General features: G+C 45.1%; 1 protein-coding gene and 1 long non-coding RNA gene across 9 annotated transcripts in view; one reads left to right on the forward strand and one right to left on the reverse strand.

Moving 5' to 3' along the window:
* Positions 1-21,060, reverse strand: part of LOC137541048 (uncharacterized) — a 617,426-nt gene that overhangs the window by 399,464 nt on the left and 196,902 nt on the right. The window lies entirely within an intron of this gene.
* The window catches only part of KCNH4 (potassium voltage-gated channel subfamily H member 4), a 323,258-nt gene that overhangs the window by 202,444 nt on the left and 99,754 nt on the right, over positions 1-21,060 (forward strand). The window contains exons 2-4 of the mRNA XM_068262186.1: positions 523-756; positions 891-1,022; positions 14,149-14,276. Of these exons, the coding sequence (XP_068118287.1) occupies positions 523-756; positions 891-1,022; positions 14,149-14,276 (494 nt within the window). The remainder of the gene's footprint in view (positions 1-522; positions 757-890; positions 1,023-14,148; positions 14,277-21,060) is intronic.

Below are 21,060 nucleotides of genomic sequence, written 5' to 3' on the forward strand. Positions count from 1 at the left end.
AGCTGGGCGCATCAGCAGCTCAATACAGGGTACAGAAACGTACCGTGTATCCCCAGCATGAGGGCCAGTTAGTAACAAGACTGTACATTGTGTAAAGTGCTGGGGAAGATGGTTTTTATCTTTGCTTTGCAATTGCCTTTTTCTGATGTGTATGGCGAGTGCCTGTAAATGTTGGCCTCCCCTTCCTGCTTTTCTAAATTGCTCCCATTGGCTGTCACCATCTCTAGTCATGTGATATTACTGACATGATAAAGGATAGTGGGTACCAGTCTGCAATTAACCTAGAAATCTAAAACTGCAGCTCAGGCCCTTGTGTCTCTAAAGCATTCACATTTGTTGCCCAGAGCATCCAGTCATATGTCTGTATTTTAATGAAGGAATTCGATGGTTATCTTCCTGCTCTGATTTTATTGCATGATGCAAAATGCATATGTAACTTTTTTTGTGTGTGTGATTTTGATGTCTGTTGTCATCTCTGCAGACAAGACTTGTCTCTGATTTAGTTTTCTCTCTTCTCCTCAGATAGTAACTTTCTGCTGGCCAATGCCCAAGTGCAACATGGCTACCCTATTGTCTATTGCTCAGATGGCTTCTGTGATCTCACAGGCTTCGGCCGCACGGAGGTCATGCAAAAGAACTGCAAGTGCCGTTTCTTGTATGGGGTGGAGACCAGCGAGACTGTCCTTCAAGGCATCGAGAGGTCTTTGGAGGAGAAGCAGGAATACCAGGCTGAGGTGTGCTTCTACAAGAAAGATGGTGAGTCTATTCACATAGACATCACTGATAGGTACAATTAGGGCACTTTTAGGACTTTGCTAGAGTTGAGAAATCTTATATGCCAGCTTGTCATATCACACTATGATTCATGCAGCTCTTTTTTCCAATGACAGGAGACCTGTTCTGGTGTCAGCTGGATTTTGTACCCATCAAAAATGAGAAAGGAGACGTGGTGCTCTTTCTTTTTTCATTCAAAGATGTGACTGAGCACAGGATGAGAGCCCCTCATGGAGATAAGAAGGATGGTGAGTACATCAGCGCCAGACCATCAGAACTTTTTAATAAGAGAACTGAACAGCCAGGGGTAAAATGCTCAAGCCTGTCCGCCTATCCTATTCATTCCATTATCAACATTTTTCAATCTCCTTTTACAGCAGACTTCTCACTAAATTAATACTTCATCATGAATCGAAGAAAAGGAGGAAAATGAACTATCCCAGTGCTTATTCTGTAAGAACGGAGATTCAGCACCATGGACAGGGTGTATAAAGCAAGGGAACCTGAAGTGGAAGGGATTTGAAGGCTGACATATTTAATTTAAAGAGACTCTGTAATAAAAACATAGTCCCCTGGGGTACTTACCTCGGGAGGGGAAAGCCTCAGGGTCCCAATGAGGCTTCCACCATCCCTGTAGCTGCAGGCAATCCAGCGCTGGCTCCCCCTGAAGCGACCCGCAATCTGGTCTCGACGACCCTGACAAGGCTTGATATATTTACCTTCCCGGCTCCAGCGGGGAGATAGGTGGAAATAGCCGATCTCTGTCGGTTCCGCTCTACTACGAAGGTGCAGGAGACTTGCGCAGCAGAGCAGACCGACAGCGATCGGTTATTTCCGCCTATCTCCTAGGCGGAGAGCCAATCTGCACATGCGCTGGAGCCGGAAAGGTAAATATTTACATCCCCGCTGTTCGGAGGGGCACAGCGAGACCGCCGTGGGACACAGGAGGACGGGGGAAGCCTTGATAGGATCCGGAGGCTTCCCCCACCCGAGGTGAGTCCCTCAGGGGAACTTTTTTTAGTTACAGGTTTTCTTTGAAAAATACAAGTTGCCTCTAATGCTGGACACACACAGCAACTTCCAGTCCGATCAACAGGAATCGGACAATTATTTCCGACCTAACCGATCTGTTTCTGATCGATTTTTAGAAGTCATCATGAGAAAATGAATCCCTTTATCGATCGGAAGCAGTTTGGACATGTGCACACGGTACAACTTCCGATCAGATTACAATTCGATCAAACAGAAAATTGCATTGTGTGTTCCCAGCATAATCCTTTTAGCCACAGATCCTAAACAAGCATGCAGAGCAGATGTTTCTGACAAAAATCTGACTAGATTAGCTGCATTGTTTCATGTGTGTGATTCAGACACTACTAATGCCATAATGATCAGCAGGACTGCCAGACAACTGGTATTGTTTTAAAGGAAATACATATGCTAGCCTCCATATACCTCTCGGTACAGGTTCCCTTTAAAAGTAATTTAGCACTAAACTACTAAATATATAAAACAAACCATGACATAATGACATAAATAATGTCATTGAGGAGGAGTGACAGGCGTTACTTACTTTTGGGGGGCTGTTCTTCTTCAGCCAGACCCGCAGGGGCCACAGTTTGATGTGCCCGCCGCGGTGTTGCGCCTTCCTGCCCACCGCATTGCATGCTGGGAGATGTTGTCCTTCAATGTGAGTACGTATTTTGGTTGGGAGAAGTAATTACATTGAAGAACTACATCTCCCAGCATGCAGTGCGGCATCGGAGAACGCATGACATCGCCTTGGGAGCTTGTACACAGCTTTGTGTAGGCTCATCCACAATTGTTCCAGCTAATCAACATGTCCATACAACAGCAGGCTGCTTTGATATGGGACCAGAGCCAGATCATCCACAAGGAAAACTTAGGCAGTTGCCTAGGGCCTGGATAGAGTCTATGGGCCTGGTGAATGCTAGCCCCCATCAAATCAAACTAAAAAAAGCCAGGTAACCATCAGTGCTGGGTAAAAACTGCTATCTTTCCTAGAGCCCCATTTCATCTTAATTCATTTCTGTATGGGACGTAAATATTACTGTTATTTCATTCAATGCCAACATGTCTTGTCATGTAAAAAATTGAAAGCTGTAATGTACAGTAACTCAAATTTAGAGTTGTATTGGCTTACATTCCCTTTTAAGGACTCATTACCTAACTCCCCCCACTCCCCCATGTACCTCACACCATCTAAAATTCCCCTCATACTCAACTACCCGATGCTAACATTTTTGAGGTCACCCGTAGAGTGAACATCAGTTTAAGGATCATAGGTTAGAAATGGAGGAGGTACTATTTCCCTCTACCAATCCCACAATACTCCACAGCTCTCAAACAACACCCTTTCTTCAGCATAGCGAAACCCCCTCCCATAGCACAAAATGAGAGACAGGATTAGTGGATGTAGTAAAGTGAAGGCGAAAACGTGAGTGGCATGTGTGCCTAAGCTCACAAAGGTGAGGAAATAACACCTGCCCCACTTCAGTTACACCCAGGCCTTGGAGGTGCAAGGTATAGCAACTGAGGCCTAGAAAACCAAAGTACCACCAGGTCACCACTGAGGCTAGCAACACAGTTCAGCTGTATCACATACACAGTCCAAGTACAGTAATCCAAGTATGAATCTCTTCATGCAAAACTATGCAACAGCAATAGTAATTTGATTGACACAGTTCCAGCAGACTTGCATGCAGTCAGGGCCGGTTTAAGCAACAATGGGGCCCCAGGGCAAAATAAACCTGGGGGGCCCCCCCAACATATACCCCGGGACAAAAATCGGCATTAGGGGACCTTTTTTGCAGCTGGTATAACGGTGTAAAGTCCCAATCGGTCGGAGCTCCACATTCTGGCTATCCCAGCCTGCATGGGGGACAAGGGGTTAAAAAGTTTCAGGAGGGGGGGGGACCCCACATAATTTAAAAAAAAAAAAAATTCCCACACTCTAAACATAAAAAAAAAATTGGGAAAATAGGAAAAAATGCCAGGGATCTTCATACAGCCATATTGCGGCTGTATAGCGATCCCTGGCCAAAGCGCTGCGGCTGCGTATAGACCCCCTGGAAACCCCGTCAGGAAATTTATTGCGCTTTCGTTTGATGCATGTAAAATTACACTACCGTTAGGCTTGCTACTAAAAGTGACATTTACCACATTTAAAAGTATACTTTTTTCCTTCGAAACTCTAAAATCGATTTTCTCAAAAACTATAAGGTCTTTTTGAAAAATAGTTTTTTCCTCTTATTCCTAATGATCTCCTTAACATATCCTGCAAATTTAGGGTTTCTAGCGTTTAAGGTGGATTTGCTATTAACCATTAAAGTCGGCGGGTTTTTAAATGTGTATTTTTTTTCCCTTTGAAACTTTAAAATCAATTTTCTCAAAAACTATAAGGCCGATTTGAAAAAATTTTTTTCCTCTTGTAGCCACTGGGGGCCCCTACAAGCTCTGGGGCCCTGGGGCAGCTGCCTACTTTGCCTTAATGGTAGCGCCAGCCCTGCATGCAGTGACTGATGTAATTGACACAGTTCCTTTGAGTCTGCATGCAAGATTATGTAAATGGCTAGCAGATGTTCAGGATGATACAAGTTTATGCAAGACTATAAGCACACTGTTAGCTGACTGATAAGGAGAGTAGACTATACTTATTGTCCAAGGCAAGTGGCTTACAGAGAATGTCCAGTAACAGTCCAAGATTGGTCTAGGTGTCAGTCAAGGGAAATCCAGTAATTTAGCAGAGGTCGGTCCAGGCAGCAATCAAGGGAAGTCCAGTAATTTAGCAGAGGTTGGTCCAGGCAGCAGACAAAGAGTAATCCAGGAATCAAGCAGAGGTTAGATAAAACAGAGTAGTCCAATACAAGCCGAAGTCAAGGTCCAAGATATCAAAACAGGATTGTTAGGCTTGGAGGTGTATTCTCCACAGTCAGCATGCAACACATAAGCTGACGTGAAGGAGGTACACACACCAGCACAAGGAATCAGGATATCCCCAGTTTAGTGGAGGAGAGGACTGACTCCAATAGGAGATTGTGGCGCACAGAGCCGGTGCAGATCCGAACAGCCACAAACAATACTTTCGTGATAACGTCTCAGCGCAAAGTAGCGCTGAGCGCATAAACCAGGACTGAGGAGATCAGGACAGGTAGACAGAATGAACGCTTGCTTAACTAGCCACTACTTAGTGACAGCAAGCGTCCACAACAAGACAGACTGGAATGAGGCAGCCAATGCTTGCAGCGATGGCGTGCCTCACAAAGACAGGACAGGATAGTCAGGAAATAGGAGGATCAAGATAGATGAACGTAACACAGACAAATATACAATAAGTATGTTTTCCTAGCGTATTACAATTACAGCTATCGATGAAACTATTTGTAACGTCTGACTAACATATGTATATATCGGCAATGAACCGATATATGACATAAGCAGGAACACTGACTAGGACTGGAGCAATACAGGGAACAGGACTCAGAAGGATTCGCTATCTCTATCGCAGAGATGAACGCAATCCACAAACAGAACCAGGAGCAGGATACTAACTCAGCACGGGTGATCACGATACGCGCAAACTACCAAAACGTGCTGGAAGGCTGACTAACTGAACACAGGATATAAACAGTTCGTGTACGTATATATCAGCAACACTGATGTATCAACGTAACACGAATACAAGGAAAATAACAAAACGTGCAAGTATGCGTATAGATTGGCGATGAACCAATATATGACACAAGACAAGCAGAGTAACAACTTCTAGAACAAGAGCAGAACTAGGAGGACTCGCTGACCCCTTCGCAGGAGTCAGCGCAGTCCACACGGACTAGGAACGAGGTGGGGCACGAGCAGAGTAACAGACAGAATCTGAGACTATGGTAGCCCATGGAGCATTGCAGGAAGCAGTTCTTTATACTGAGGTCATCCAATGGGAGCAGACATGCAGATTCCCACACAAGTGAATGGTAATTAATCACAGGCTGGCAGCAGGAAAAGGCAGACAATGATATGCAGCCTGCAGGAAAGGGATTGCCACTCCATTGCAGCAGACAATGTTTGTTTACACAAAAGCATATTAAACTGTCATTAACTGCAGAGCGACTGCAGATGGAATCCGCAACTAGTTTAAGTGCAAACCAAACTATGCAAGCAAATGCATGTAATGACATCAGAACTGCTTGGGTTGCAATACCACTGCAGCCAGCAGTAAACGCTGCAGAAGCGATCGTAACAAGGATTCAGAGTGCACACCCAGCAACTAGCCAAAGCTATGCTATCACGGGCGATGACTGGGAGCACTCTGCACATTTAAATATCAATCATTCTCCAATCAGTGGCCGGCCACCTTCCGCTTAACCAATCACACAACAAGGCATAATCAGCTAGAGATCAGCTGACTCCGCTCCTGTCAGCTGAGCGGGTCAGCTGACTAATGTTTACCCTTGCAGAAGGCATACTGTGAACGCGCCCTCTACCTATCAGTGTGTGTGGACTGTGAGTCACCGGCAGGGCCAGCGGTGGGGAACAAGCGCTGAGACCCGGGAGAGGCAGATTCTGCCTGGGTCTCGACAGCGCTTTCATGATTAACAGGTACATTCCTTACAGACATTTGAACCATTCTTAAACAGAGGTACACTAACACTTTAACTGTGCCTCAGCAGGTAGCAGCTGATCAGTTACTAACTCCCATGGTGAAATGAGCTGCTTGGTGCAGCTAAAACATACAGGAGGTACATATAAATGAAAGGTCGATATTGTGAGAAAGTCATAAGGGTTACTTAAAGAGAAACCGTAACTAAGAATTGAACTTCATCCTACTACGAACATTAGTTGACACCCCCTTCCCATGAGAAATATTTTCCTTTTCACAAACGGATCATTAGGGGGTTCTGTATGGCTGATATTGTGCTGAAACCCCTTCCACAGTGTGATGTCAGGACCATGCTGGGAGCCTTGTTGCATTGTAGGAAACAACAGCTGTTTCCAACTGCCAAAAAAGCAAGCAGCATCTCCTTCCACTGACATCACCTGCCAGCAGTACAAATGTCACCATGTGATAAATGTCAGAATGTAAATCAGGGAGAGAAACACTTTTACAATGGGCAAACACTGATTACATCATTTATACATAATTATTGGAAAAATGAAGCACTTTTTTATTACATTATTTTTTTCACTGGAGATACTCTTGAAGGTGGCCACTAAATGTCCAATTTCAAGCGAAAAATTGTTTGAGCTATCAGAATTTCTGATTGGATTGGTTATAAATAATCTCCGTTGATGGGCACAATTGATTACAAACGATTATAAAAAAAAAAGTCTTTCGATTAGATTTTCGTCTAATCAAAATTTGGATTTTTTTGCAGGCTGTAATAGATAGGAAGCAAAGATTGGTTGATGGTGTAGTGAATGATTTTTCTTCCAATCAGAATTTACTGATCACTCAAACGATTTTTTACTAGAGATTGGATCTTTTGTGGCCACCTTTAGACATCCCACACTCTCCACTAACAAGGCTGGATTTATAGGTTTTGTTCCCCTATGCCGAGTACGTTTTGGCCTCCCTTTCATGTGCAGCAGTGCCCCTCCCCTTACATGTCCAGCCCCCTCTTCTATGTACTGCAGCCCCTCTACTTCATGAATGGGCATCAATTTCCCTTTTTCATGTGTAGCTCCCCGTTTACAGCCTCCTCTTTCATTTGTAGCAACTCCTCTTTCATGTTCGGGTGCCCCCTTAGACTGCAGCCGCCCAAGGCTCGGGCCTTTGTTGCCTTACCAGAAATCCAGCCCTGTCCACCAAATGGGTTTATGAGGATGCTATGGAGGTAACTAGCTATTGTGTGAGAGAGCATTCCGCAACAACAACAACCATTCAGACTTTTATGAATAGACTGTCCCCAACCCGTGGGAACTTTGTCCTGATATGACTCATAAAAGACTTGCCACCAAAGAAGAGACATTGTACACTGTAGTGCATTGTGATAAGACATAGAGGAAGATAAAAGAATCTGCACGCTGCTAGAGGTGTCCTATTACTGCAGCACACACGACTACATCAAAACCAATGTTCCACTGATCTGCATTCTGTAACATGAGATATGATATGATGCCACAGACAGGAAATGCACTGCCTTCTAAACTGAACAGAATCTGGCTTTAGATCATGGCAGAAAATACATTCTGCATAAACAGTACACTAGGTGCACAGGAAAAGCTAGACGTTCACATTTCCTTAAAGGAGAATGCCACATAGCAATTTTTTTTGTCTTTTTCTGTCTTTTGGTCAACTTTCTAACTTAGAGGACAACTGTAGTGAGAGATATATGGAGGTTGCCATACTTATTTCCTTTTAAACAATACCAATTGCCTGGCAGCCCTGCTGGTCTATTTGGCTGCAGCAGTGTCTGAACAACAACAGAAACAAGCATACAGATAATCTTTTCAGATCTGACAATAATGTCAAACACCTGATCTGCTGCATGCTTGTTCAGGGTCTAAAGCTAAAATTATTAGAGGCAGAGGCTCAGCAGAATAGCCAGGTAATCGGCATTGCTTAAAAGGAAATTAATATGGCAGCCTCCATATACCTCTCACTACAGTTGTCCTTTAAGGTGTGTGCACACGTAAAAATACTGTCATTCACAGGGATCGGTAACCAATCCTTCGGGCAACAGTTCAGGTTCGGGTGATGTATAAATGCATCACTAGCCTACTGGCTAGCGACGAAATCTGTTGCTATAAAAGGGGAGGAGGGATGGCGGCTCTGCACACGGCATAGTGGCTTTGAGCAGGTGGGGTAAGTAGTGATACAATGGGCTCAGCTGCTTCCCTGGGATGATTCGCCACTCCAGATCTCTCGACAATGCATTGGGACCAATGTACACACACTAGATTTTCGGCAGAGACGTTGCAGACTGAACTCCATCTAGTGTGTGTCCGTGGCTTAATAAATGGGAATTTGGCGGGAAGGAGATAGAGATGGCTCGAACCTCCGATTTTCGGTTCGCGAACCTCCACAAAAAGTTTGGTTCGCGCGAACTTCCGCGAACCGCAATAGACTTCAATGGGGAGGCGAACTTTGAAAATTAGAAACATTTATACTGGCCACAAAAGTGATGGAAAATATGTTTTAAATGGTCTAACACCTGGAGGGGGGCATGGAGGAGTGGGATACACGCCAAAAGTCCCGGGGAAAAACTGGATTTGACGCACAGCAGCGTTTTAAGGCTAGAAATCACATTGCATGCTAAATTGGAGGCCTAAAGTGCTTTAAACTAGCTTGCATGTGTATACATCAATCAGGTAGTGTAATTAGAGTTCTGCTTCACACTGACAGACCAAACTCACTTTGTAACGCAACACAAACAGCTGTTTGTGTAGTGACGGCCGTGCTGGACTACTGGCGAGATTGCTCACTCAGTGATGTCAGGTAATGTCTGGCTGCCTTATCAACTTTTGATGGTTCTTTCTCTACCATTGTTAAAGCTTACATCTATTTTTTTTAAATACTTGTTCTGCTTGCTGTTTAGTACATTTAAAGAGAATGTGTTATGGAGGGCAAGTCTGCCATTCATTCAACTGTGTGACTGATAAACAAGTTTCCATAATACTTTCTCAGTACCATGGTGACCACGGGTAATGGCCAGGGAATCAGAGTTTGATTCCGGTCCGGAGTGGGAGCCTGAGAAACGGCTACCACCACCACACATCCAAGGAAGTTAGCAGGCATGCTTTTGGCAAAGGAGCAGGAACGGCTACCACCACAAATCCAAGGGAGGCAGCAGGCATGGCATGCAAGTGCTAACTCAAGGAGGAATTTACAAAAAAATAACAATACAGGAGGACTTTCGAGGCCCTGCTGTATATAAGACGAATCAACTTTAAATCCTTTAACTGGAATCTGTTATGGAGAGGAAGTCTGCCATCCATTCAAGTGAAAGGTGTGCACTGACTGCCAGGTATAATACAATGTGCAGTCACAGATGCAGTGAAAGGTATGCAGTGACTGCAAACAGCTGTTTGTGTAGTGACGGCAGTGCTGGAATGGTGCGCACCATGACGAGAGTGGAGTTAATAGAGGCTTTCCAGCCTATATGGTAGTCAGGCTGAGGTAGCTCAATGACAGAACAGTGACTGTCCAGCTGATCGAATTTGGTCTGTCCACAATGAAGCAACAACCTTATTATCTTGGGAGTGCCCCCCCCCCCCCCCCCGAGACACTCATATAGTCGTCGGGCATTGCTTCATTGTGATAAGCAAGCCCCTTCACCGCGGCAAGGTAACCATCACGAAGGGGAATTGACACATGTACATGCCTTTTTTTTTGTTGTTGCAGCTGCAGTGCAGGAAGAAAAATTAGGCAGGCACGTACACGCACCGGAAAAATTATTATAGCGGCCGCTGCTAGCGGCGGCCTTAAAAATTCAGGAAACCACCTGGAGTCCTGGACCCTGTTGGTGGTGGTGGAGAAGGCAGTCAAGCGGCCTGCAGGCAGAGATGCTGTGTAGGGAGCAACTTAGTCTTGGCGCAGGCAGTCATACGGCGTGCAGGCAGAGATGCTGTGTGTGAGGACTGACCTTGTCTTCGGGCAGGCCTGACCTTGCTTTGCAGACCACGTGGTCAGATGGACCCTTGACCCAATGCTGTGTGCCAGAGATGACACCACTTGCCTTTCAACTTCACGGTACAGTTTGGGTATCACCTTTTTTGAGAAATAATTGCGGCCTGGTATCTTCCACTGCGGTGTGTGGCTGTGCTTTTGTGTGCTGCTTTTCCTCAGGTGGTCATCCCATTGCAGTTTGTGCTTTGTCATCATGTGCTTTCGTAAGGAAGTTGTCCCTACGCGGGTCTTGGTCTTTCCATGGCTAAATATTTGGTGGCAGAGAGTACAGATGGCATTGCTCTAATCTGAGGCAGACACTGAGTGTTAAGTGGGGTGCCAGAATCACAGCAGGAGGAGGAAAATATGTCATGGTTCCGTGTGGAAGCTGAGGAAGATGAGGTGTTCTGTGTTAAATAGTCAACTACATACTGACAATCTTGGGGGTTGATGGCACGCGCCTTGTGAACACTGTACTTTGGTCCAGGGCCGCATGAAATTACGACAGCCTGACCTCAAACAGACCTGCTGGGTGGCCTGCCAATGCCTGTTTTGCCCATATTGGGGGGATGAAGTGAAAGGTATGCACTGACTTGACTAATACAATGTGCAGTCACACAGGTGCAGTGAACAGGTATGCAGTGACTGGTATCAATACAAGGTGCAGCTGTCACACACACAGGTACCGTGAACAGGTGCAGTGACACTGCGTGCGCTCACGTAGGTAGGTGGGTGCACTGAACAGGTGGGTATGCAGTTATTGGTATTACAAATGTGCAGCTGTCACACACACAGGTAGTCACAAAATAGCGATCTGTTTCCAAAATTTTTTGTTTCACACTTTATTATATTCACAAAAAATAATTTTTCTTCTTCAAAAAGGTAGAAAAATTCTGTAACGATCGGTGTAACACAGAGAGGGTCTGATTACCGGTGATCTGCAGTATCACCGAGAATACAGATATATACCCGATTATTGATGATCTGCAGTATCGCCGATAATCAGATATATCTTCTAACCTCTGGACACCTGAGTGATGAGAGTGTTTGGTGCAACAGTAATACTTTGAGGAAAGCACCTGTAAGATAGGTGCTAGACAGTAATAGCTACTGCTCTGGATCAGATTCCTTCCACAGGTCTGATGCTCCCCAAGGTGCGGAGCCAGGCTGAGAGAGTGGGAAGGACAGAACGTGAGTGACACCAATGGGCAGTGTCACTAACAGATCTGTGAACTATCTCTTAACAGGAGAGATAGTTCTCGAGGTCGGACAGGCCAGGTCGTAAACACACGGACAGATACAGTACAGAGACAGGAGACAGAATCCGGGGACTAGCAGAGTTTGGCAACAGAGTATCAGAATAACAAAGGTACAGAATCAGAGATCAGAAGAATGGTCAGGAAAGCAGAAGGTCATAACAGATAATCAACAATGCCTAGGCTTGAGTGTGAGCTCCTAGATTCTCAACACTCCTGGAACTAGACTAGATAATAATAATGATACAGATGATACAGAATTCCTAGACTAAGGTGTGAGTTCCGTGGTCATCCACACCTTGGAAACTGGTCTAGATAATAACACAGATAATAATACTATTCCTAGGCTAAGGTGTGAGCTCCGCGGTCATCAACACCTACGAAACTGACTAATAAACACAGATACTGACAAGGTCTGAGTGCTACCACGTAGTGATCGCAACGCCAGACGCCGGAGAAATGACCAGCACCCAGTATATATACATCAGCGCTCTCTAGCGCCTCCCCCAAGCGCTGGACCAATGGAATTTGCTGAAATTGTCAGCTGACCGGCATGGTCAGCTGACTCCCCTCTGACAAAGGCCCTGCCTCTCTGCGCGCGCGTCCTCCTGAACCAGTGTGGACCATCAGTCCCAGCCACACCAGACATGTGTTGTAATGTTCCTGCTGTGTTGAATGCGGAATCCGCCGCACCGCTGTCCGTGCGTGCAGCGTTTTCTCCGCATACAGCATCACTGACAAGAGTAGGCCTATGCGTGCTACCTGCTGCATCGGACGCGGAATCCGCCGCCCTGTTGTCTGGGCATGCGGCGGTTTCTCCGCGCTTCGACTGCGCGCTAGCTGCCATGTTGAACGCGGAATCAGCCACCTTACTTTGAGTACTGGCGGCGGCTTTTCCGCGTTTCCTCACAAATTCTTTGTAAAGCAGCAGAAGAATTTGTGGTACAGACATATAAAAAGCAATACAAAAAGCAGATCATAGACACTGTGTGCTTTGTTTGATGAAAAAAGGTAATTTTAGTTCAGGCGACGACACTAGTCCGTTTCGGGTTATTGACCCTTCGTCAACTCTACAGAGAATTATCTTGACCAGATAATATGTACAGTCATAAAAGACCAAAAATGAATTTGATTAGTAAAGAGGTATCTGTTCCAACCAGACACAACCCGGCACCTGACTGATGGCTGACATAGGGAAACTCAGCTGCAAACACAGTGTGCACACAGTTCCTTTTTTGTTACCTGGGACTCATTCCCAACCATATTGAAACACACACAGGTAGTCACTGAATGTGCTGTGCCTGGCAGTGGCACAGTAGGAATTACCAAGGGGCCAAGGTCCCACCAGCAGCTGCGACTGACTGACAGGGCTGTATATGCAACACAATTGTCTGTGGGACACACACACACACAAAAAAAATAGATCACAAGAACAACATTAACTCTCAAAAGAGCTGTTGAGGATGAGGAGTGCTTTTTAGCAATAAGATCAGCAAGAAAGAGCAACCTAGCAAGCCTAACACAAGAGCCTAACTAAGCTTTCCCTATGTCAGCAGCCAGGTTCTCTCCCTTCTCTAATTACTGCAGCCACACGAGTGAGTGAAATGGCTGATGCTGCCTGCGTTTTATAAGGGGGGGGAGTCCTCCAGGAGGGAGTGTAGCCTGATTGGCTACCCTGTGTCTGCTGACTGTGATGTAAAGGGTCAAAGTTGACCCTAATGATGTAGTATAGGGGGCGGGTCAATCCATTTGCGGTTCACCGCGAACGCGAACAACCGAAGTTTGCGCGAATAAGTTCGCAGTCGAACCATTCGGGACATCTCTAGAAGGAGACAGGTTTTATGCAACAATCATATAGTTTCCACAAGAGAACTTAGATCTTTATATACAACATTTGCATAAACAGATCCAGATGATACATTGAACCCACATGGGTGATAAACACCAAGGGTCCCAAACCCCAGTCCATGGGCCATTTTTAGCCAGTCCTTGGGCTTGGGCTCTCTCTGATTTCAGTCATGCAGAGCAGTGTGCAGCAGAGTATTACTAGGTGGTACCATCCTCTCATTACATCAGTCAGCTGTGATGATTCAACCTCCATATGACGCCAGATGCTAACACCCATCGGGAGCCATGTGAAGTACACTGACAGATCTACAGATAACAGAGATCAATAGGCTTTTGACATCTCTGCTCTCATGGACTAACATTAGATTGCATATCTACACACTTGACCAAATGTTAGTCTATGGAAGCTAGAGGATCCCAGGGTCTAGGCAGCAGTAACATTGTCCTAGCTCCCGGTTGAATCCCAAGCACAGTGATACATTATGGATAATGTGACAGGTAAAACAGGCAGGGCAGTGCTGATAGCACTAGCCCTGCTCAGTTTTTTTGTTTTTGTTTTGTTTTTAAGGTGGGGTGGGGAGGGTGCTCTCTATTTGAGCATCTATACATTATGCAATTATTTTTTAATATAATTTCTCTGTTTAGAAAAACAAAAGAACCGTCGCCCTGGAGCCTCACATTTCAGTATGGCAAGAAGGCAAAGTCGGACCATGCTGTGCCACCTCACTGGGCAAGTCTCCGGACGAAACAAAAGTGACATTAAACTCAACAGTGTGAGTTCTGATATGTGTAAAGCTGAGAGCTTGCAGCATCATTGCTTTGATTGGCTAGCTTGTGATAACATTAATCCAACAAGTTGTTTCTTCCATTAGTAGTATACCTACATTAAGAACATTACAGGTAAAATGCCTGGCATGGCTGTGGAGCCACACAGTTGTATGTGAAAAGCAATACATGCTTGTCATAGAGATTAAGCAAAAACAAAATCTGATTCAAATACTACAGCAAGGATTTTCTCTATCTGAGAATATATGCAATGAGCAGAGGTTAAATAAAACACTTCACTTTTATTGAATTCAATTAAAAGATAATAAGATAAATGGTTTGCACGAGCTGCATATGAACAAGCTGGGGAGGATATACACACCCTGGTATTGGAGAAAGGATTGTGCCTGTATAAACCCCTGCCAGTACTCTCTCCTAGCTTAATCAGATCAAAGAACTAACTGCAGTAATAAACACATAACGATAAACACCACTGGAAAACCTTACATGTTTCACCTTGCAACGTGGCTTCATCAGGGGTGCTAGACATAAACAGTGTACAGTGCAAACATGCTAGATGCTCCTGGTCGTGCATGACAATACTATGCTGCTCTATCTAATTATGTCAATTTGTATTTAATGCACTAGCACGTTTGCACTGTAGTGCACACTGTTTGTGTCTAGCACCATTGCTGAAGCCTCCTTGTAAGGTGAAATAGGTAGGGATTTCCAATGGTGTTTATAGTTAAGTGTCTCCAATATTAGGATATGAATATCATCCCCTACTTGTTCATATGCAGCTATTAGGCATCATTAAATGCAAACCTGTTCTCTTTTGTATCTTTAAGCCTACTTTCAAACAACCTGCGTTGCTTCCCGCCATGTACCCACGGTGTGACATGATGTGGCAGAAGTGTTCACGGTGATGCAGTGCCAACGCAGACTCTGAAGTGCATTGCCGAGCGGTACTCATTGGTTCATACTGATCACAGGGTCAGGAGCCAATGAAATCGGCCCCTGACCAGCTCACTGAGTGATGGCAGAGCAAGTGAGCTTTAGCGACGGGAAAGCGGCGCAATCAGCGGTAGGTCATCGGTAGGCTCCGTTTTTTTGTAACAGCTCTCTCTAGTCCTTAAGGGGCCAGAGACTGCTGGTACTGAAGTGGTTAAAGTGTAACTGTCGGGCATAAAATAAAAAAATCAATTCTTTATTTTTATCTGGTAAACAAGTGATAAGGATGCTAACCAGGCAATTCAAAAGTTAAAATCACTATTACTTTTCTTGTTTATAAAAGATCGTTCCACAGTTTACGTGGCTCTTATTTGGTACGTTGCCGCACAAAGAAAGTTGCAGGGCATGCTGGGTTGTCCTTTTTTGCTTCTCTACTTTGCCCTCAGACTTAAAGGGACTCCGAGCTCAGACTAAAAATAAAATTTGAACTTACCCGGGGCTTTCTCCATCCCAGCCCTGGTCGGGACGTCCCGCGCTGGCCTCCTGGCTCTTCTCCCGGCGGCTGTCCGCATAGCGCGGACAGGCCGGTCCCCCGGGCGACACTGGCTAGTGTCGGGCCTTCTCCTTGCTTATACGTCACGAATGACGTCACACGCCGGCCGCCGCGCATCATGACGGCGGCCGGCGTGACAGCACGGCGCATGCGCGGTTTAATCGCACATGCGCCGTGCTGTCAGCCGGCCGCCGTCATGACGCGCGGCGGCTGGCGTGTGACGTCATTCATGACGTATAAGGAAGGAGAAGGCCCGACACTCGCCAGTGTCGCCCGGGGGACCGGCCTGTACGCGCTATGCGGACAGCCGCCGGGAGAAGAGCCAGGAGGCCGGCGTGGGACGTCCCGACCAGGGCTGGGATGGAGAAAGCCCCGGGTAAGTTCAAATTTTATTTTTAGTCTGAGCTCGGAGTCACTTTAACTAATGCAACCTGATTGGCTGAAGCCTCTTTCCCTCCTGTTTTCCTCTCCCACACCTCTGTTCCTCTCTGATTGGCCAATATTTCTCATGCTGAGACAATGCACTTTCTACAGTGGAGGACGGGCAATGCATTCACAATCAGGAAGAGAGGAAATTAAATCAGGATTGGCTTTAAAATAGCCACAGTTAAAATGGGAAATGCTAAGAAGGATTTTCTCTTTTGTTTACTGTAGAAAACTCTCTAAAATCAAAACGTGGACAGTGCAATACATATGTTATGTAAGTAGAGCAAGTACTTATCTACTTATATATATGTTTTTTTCTGAGATAGTATGACTGACAGCTCCTCTTTAAAGAAAAGGGCATAATAGTGTCATACAAAAGCCATTACAAATCACATTTTTAACCACAGGAGCTAATTGTGCAAAATTAAAGTGGATCCGAGATAAACTTTTACTCATTGCATAATTGTGTTCCTTTCATATAGTTTATAGGGCATTCCTCAAGCCAAATACTTTTTTTGTTTTGTTTTAATACTCTAACTTTAACTCCCCATAAACTAAACAAGCCTTGCCCACAGCTTCTCCAGAGTGCCTTGGCACTCTGAGCCTTAGTAACAAGGGCTTATGGTAGCTCAGTCTGGGCAGCAGGAGGTGTTACTAGCCAGAGATTTCAGAGGCAGAGGGGAGGAGGGAGGATGAGAGGGGAGTGAAGTTTTCACAAGCTGAGGGCTGGAGATGCACAGCAGCTTGCCTGTGTAATGTGACAAACAGAACATGGCCGTTCTCACTGTATCACAGGAATAAATAAGCATAAACTGTTGAAGCTGTTTGCAGCTAGATTTTCTGTGTAAACTATCTAAACTTTAGATAAGATATATAGACAAGTTACTTATTATAGTTAGTTTTTCATCTGGGATCCGCTTTAAGTTCTCTCTCTTGTAAAAATTCAGGAGGCAAGAAAGAAAAAAGACAGGAGCAGGCAGTGCAGGGAGGTGGGGGGCTGGGCTGTCTATATTTCAACCACATCGCTAAATGGTTCTAGGCACCTGCCTACAATGCCTAATAGTAAATCCAGCCCTGTCAATGGATAAGTGACATTTCAGTCTTTTAATTTGTTTTTAGCCAGAGAATGCATGATTTGAGATGTGCTAATCCTTACGTGTCCCCTGAATTCCTTCTGTATCAAGAATGAAATTGGCACGCTGTGCCAAGGAGATAACAATTTTCAGCTGCATCTGTTGTATTCCTGGCACTTTGCAGAATGACCCTGAGTAGATCCTATCAGCCACTCCATTAACCTCTGTGCTGTAATCTGCTCCTGCCAGTCTGCTTTGATAAGGCTGCTCAGAGCAGAGTACAGCAGAGAGACATTTGGTGTCTTTGCAACAGTGAGCTCTATCTACCCACAGGAAAAAAAATGCCTGACCTGGCCTAATCAGATTAGAGCAAAAAAGTGTAACTAATAAACAGGATTATGTTCCTCAATTGTCCAGATCAAACAAAAGCAACTGATTGGTTACTGGAGGAATTCAAATCATGCTGCAGCCACTGCAAAGTGACAGGCAGATGGCAACGTGTAAAGGCCGTCCTGCGTAATTGTCATTGCTTGAAACCAACAGCCACTGACCCCTGTCAGCTAAGCAGTGTTATCCCAGAGGACCGTGAAACTGGTACACCAATTATCTAGCAAACTGAGCTGAGTGTCATGTGAATTTCTCCGCTCTCGTTTCATAGTGTGCCATCTTTTTGCATCATAAATGATTCCACTAATCTCCTCTGTAACATTTTTATTACCGCGGGTACAACTATGTGAGGGCACCTTCATTTTTCAAAGTGGACCTGAACTCGTGCACAGGACAATGGAGGAAAGAGGCGCCCTGGTGTAATAAAAGCTTCTAAAAACAGCTTAAAAACAATAGGTAATATGAGGTAGCTTACCTCAATGACGAAATCTCGTAATTTATACAAAAGATTTTTATTAGCACATGCAACGCGTTTTGCGGGTCTCGGCCCGCTTCATCAGGCCAATAGCAGTGCCAAATAAAGAAAATCATTTAGCATAGGGAGCCTGATGAAGTGGGCTGAGACCCGCGAAACGCGTTGCCTCTGCTAATAAAAATCTTTTGTATAAATTGCAGAGATTTCGTCTTTGAGGTAAGCTACCTCATATTACCTATTGTTTTTAAGTTGTTTTTAGACGCTTTTATTACACCAGGGCGCCACTTTCCTCCGTTGTGCTAAGTATACCCCCGAACATATCCTGTCCGAGGGGTGGTGACAGACCACTAGTGGAGTTCCCACAGTGGATTCTGTCCCCTTTTTTTCCACTAAGAGAGCGACCATCCTCTGGTTCTAGCTAGGACCACTCTGAGTGGAGTCGGGTTTGTTGTCTCCACCTGCTTCCTGTGGTTGGTTGCCCCCAGCAACCTCCCTTTGTGAGTAGTGCCTTTAATTATTTTACTCCCATTGCGACTACTGACGTATTGCACTACTGGCCTCTTGTTTTTGTCTCCTGTGCCTTTCTCTACAGGGTGTTGTACCACCCCTACCACAAGTTCGTGCACAGGACAGAAGGAAAACTTAGAGAAATGCACCCTGTATGTACAGTACTGTATTTAGATAGTTTAGCCTGTCTAATTCCCCTCATCTGTGTCTAATCACAAGTTGTAATTTGATCTCTCCCCTGTGTCAGTTGACTGCCATGGCAGATAAGCTCATTTGAAAGCACAGGATGTTAACAATATGTCTGATTCCATGAAAGCAGGAAGTAGAAATACTGCAGATTTATTTCAGGATTTGTATCCACTGTAACAAAAAAAAAAGCTTTTTCTTTAAAGAGAACCCGAGGTGGATCTTCGGGGGCAGATGGGACACAGAGGCATGTCCTCTGCCTAATGACATGGCTTTGTGTCCCTCAACCGCCGCTCTCTGCCCCCCACTGCCACGGTATTGCCCCCGAGTTTAGCGACAAGATTTGTCGCTAACTCGGAGGTAAACATAGAGGAGATGAATTTCCTGTTCAAAACACCCGCCAGGGGCATTCCTACAGGGTTTCCTGAGCTGCCATTGGGCAGCTCTCTCCCCCTGGCTGCGCCTCCTGCCGTTCCCCCGCCTCCCTGCAACAGTCTCTCAGCGCAGCGTCGTGAACCAGAGGTCACCAAAGTGAAAGTGGGTCATTGCGGCCCATAGGAGCAGCGGGAAGAGGCGTTTTTTGCAGCTACCTGATCCGCTCAGCCCTGCGGATCAGGTAGCCTACTTTTTTTTCATTTTTTGAGCCCACCTCGGGCTCTCTTTACAGGTTATTATGCTGTTGCTTATCTTTTAGAGCAGAGAGGAAGTTCTGAGTTCAGGTCCAGTAAAGTATCAGGGTATTCTGGTAATTTTGGGGCACCTGTTGTGCCTTGCCCTCCATCTTGTAAATAGGTAGATCGTAACCTTATTCGTTTTTCAGCCACCAATAATTAATTGATAAATGATATAACCAAAAGTGGGGGGAGGGACAGCACACATGCAAAGGAGAGGTGTGCCCATGATTTAAGCATTCCCACGCCACTGGAGCCGTAATATCAGAAATCCAGTCGAGATCAGGCACCACCACTGTAGTTTCAAAAGTGTACTGGTCATATGTAGTTAAAAAGCAGTAACTTATTAACTACATGTGACTAATACATTTTTGATAAATTATATACAAATATTATGTTTTTCAAAATAAGTCTATAAATAAATCACAAATTATTTTCAGGCCAGACACACTTCATCGGCCCAGATTCACGGAACCCACAAAACAAATACTGTATTTCCTATAATTGTTATGAGTGGTGTGTAGCAGGGAGAGGTGGCAGCACTTCCCTAGATAGGCTGCATCTGAATGACTAGCAGCACAGATGTGCAGAGCCCAATTGTAGTCAGGGTACACAACTTGCATTCAAAACAGATGCACCAAAATTAACATAATGGAGGATGTTAGCTTCCAACGCAGATTGTCCCATACTGGACCCTTCACCCACGAGGAGGTCATCCCTCATGGAAGTAATTCTAACCTCTAATTATCAAATAAATATAGTGTGATTTCACACAAAGGGCTTTAGCGACAAGCTGCATTAGTGAGCATGTATCGGCACATACACAACATGTTTCGGGCGGAGCCCTTCCTCACCTGAGGAAGGGCTCCGCCCGAAACATGTTGTGTATGTGCTGCTACATGCTCACTAATACAGCTTGTCGCTAAAGCCCTTTGTGTGCAGTCTCCATTTTTTGAAATTGTACTTCAGTGTAGCAGGAGTGGTGTACCTGCAGGAGAAGTGCACCGGCACGAGGGTCTGTCTTAGGCCCAGAAGGTGGGTGACGTGTGAACCTTTGGAGCTAAATATAGTGTGAACCTGGGCGCAACTGGCCATAAAATGGTTTACACATTTTTTTTTTTAGACAACAGGGAAGAGTTGGCAGTACTCCTAAACCAAGCTGTATCTCACATGACTACCAACAAAGGCGTGCAGAGCCCCCTAGAGGCAAATACATACCTTGTATTCAAAACAGATGCTAAACTATGCACTAAAATCCCTAAACTCAGAAAAAATACCGTAAATTGAATGAAAACGTGAAATGGCAAATGGGCGCAGCTAGTTAGTGGTGTGTAGGCAAATCATGAAAAAATCTGTCTGGTCCAAATGTTTGTCTGTTGAACAGGATATCCTGTTTTATGGAGACTAAAGAGGGAACATGAGGCAGATGTGGTGGGAAAAAAAAGAATAACAAGTAGCCCCCCCAAAAAATACAACTCGACACATATAGAAATGGAAGAAAACCAGGGATGCCAATAGACTTTCATTTGAAATAATCCCAATCCATGAATCATTACAGTCAAT

The sequence above is a fragment of the Hyperolius riggenbachi genome, chromosome 12, assembly GCF_040937935.1.
Source record: "Hyperolius riggenbachi isolate aHypRig1 chromosome 12, aHypRig1.pri, whole genome shotgun sequence".
Lineage (NCBI taxonomy): Eukaryota > Metazoa > Chordata > Amphibia > Anura > Hyperoliidae > Hyperolius > Hyperolius riggenbachi.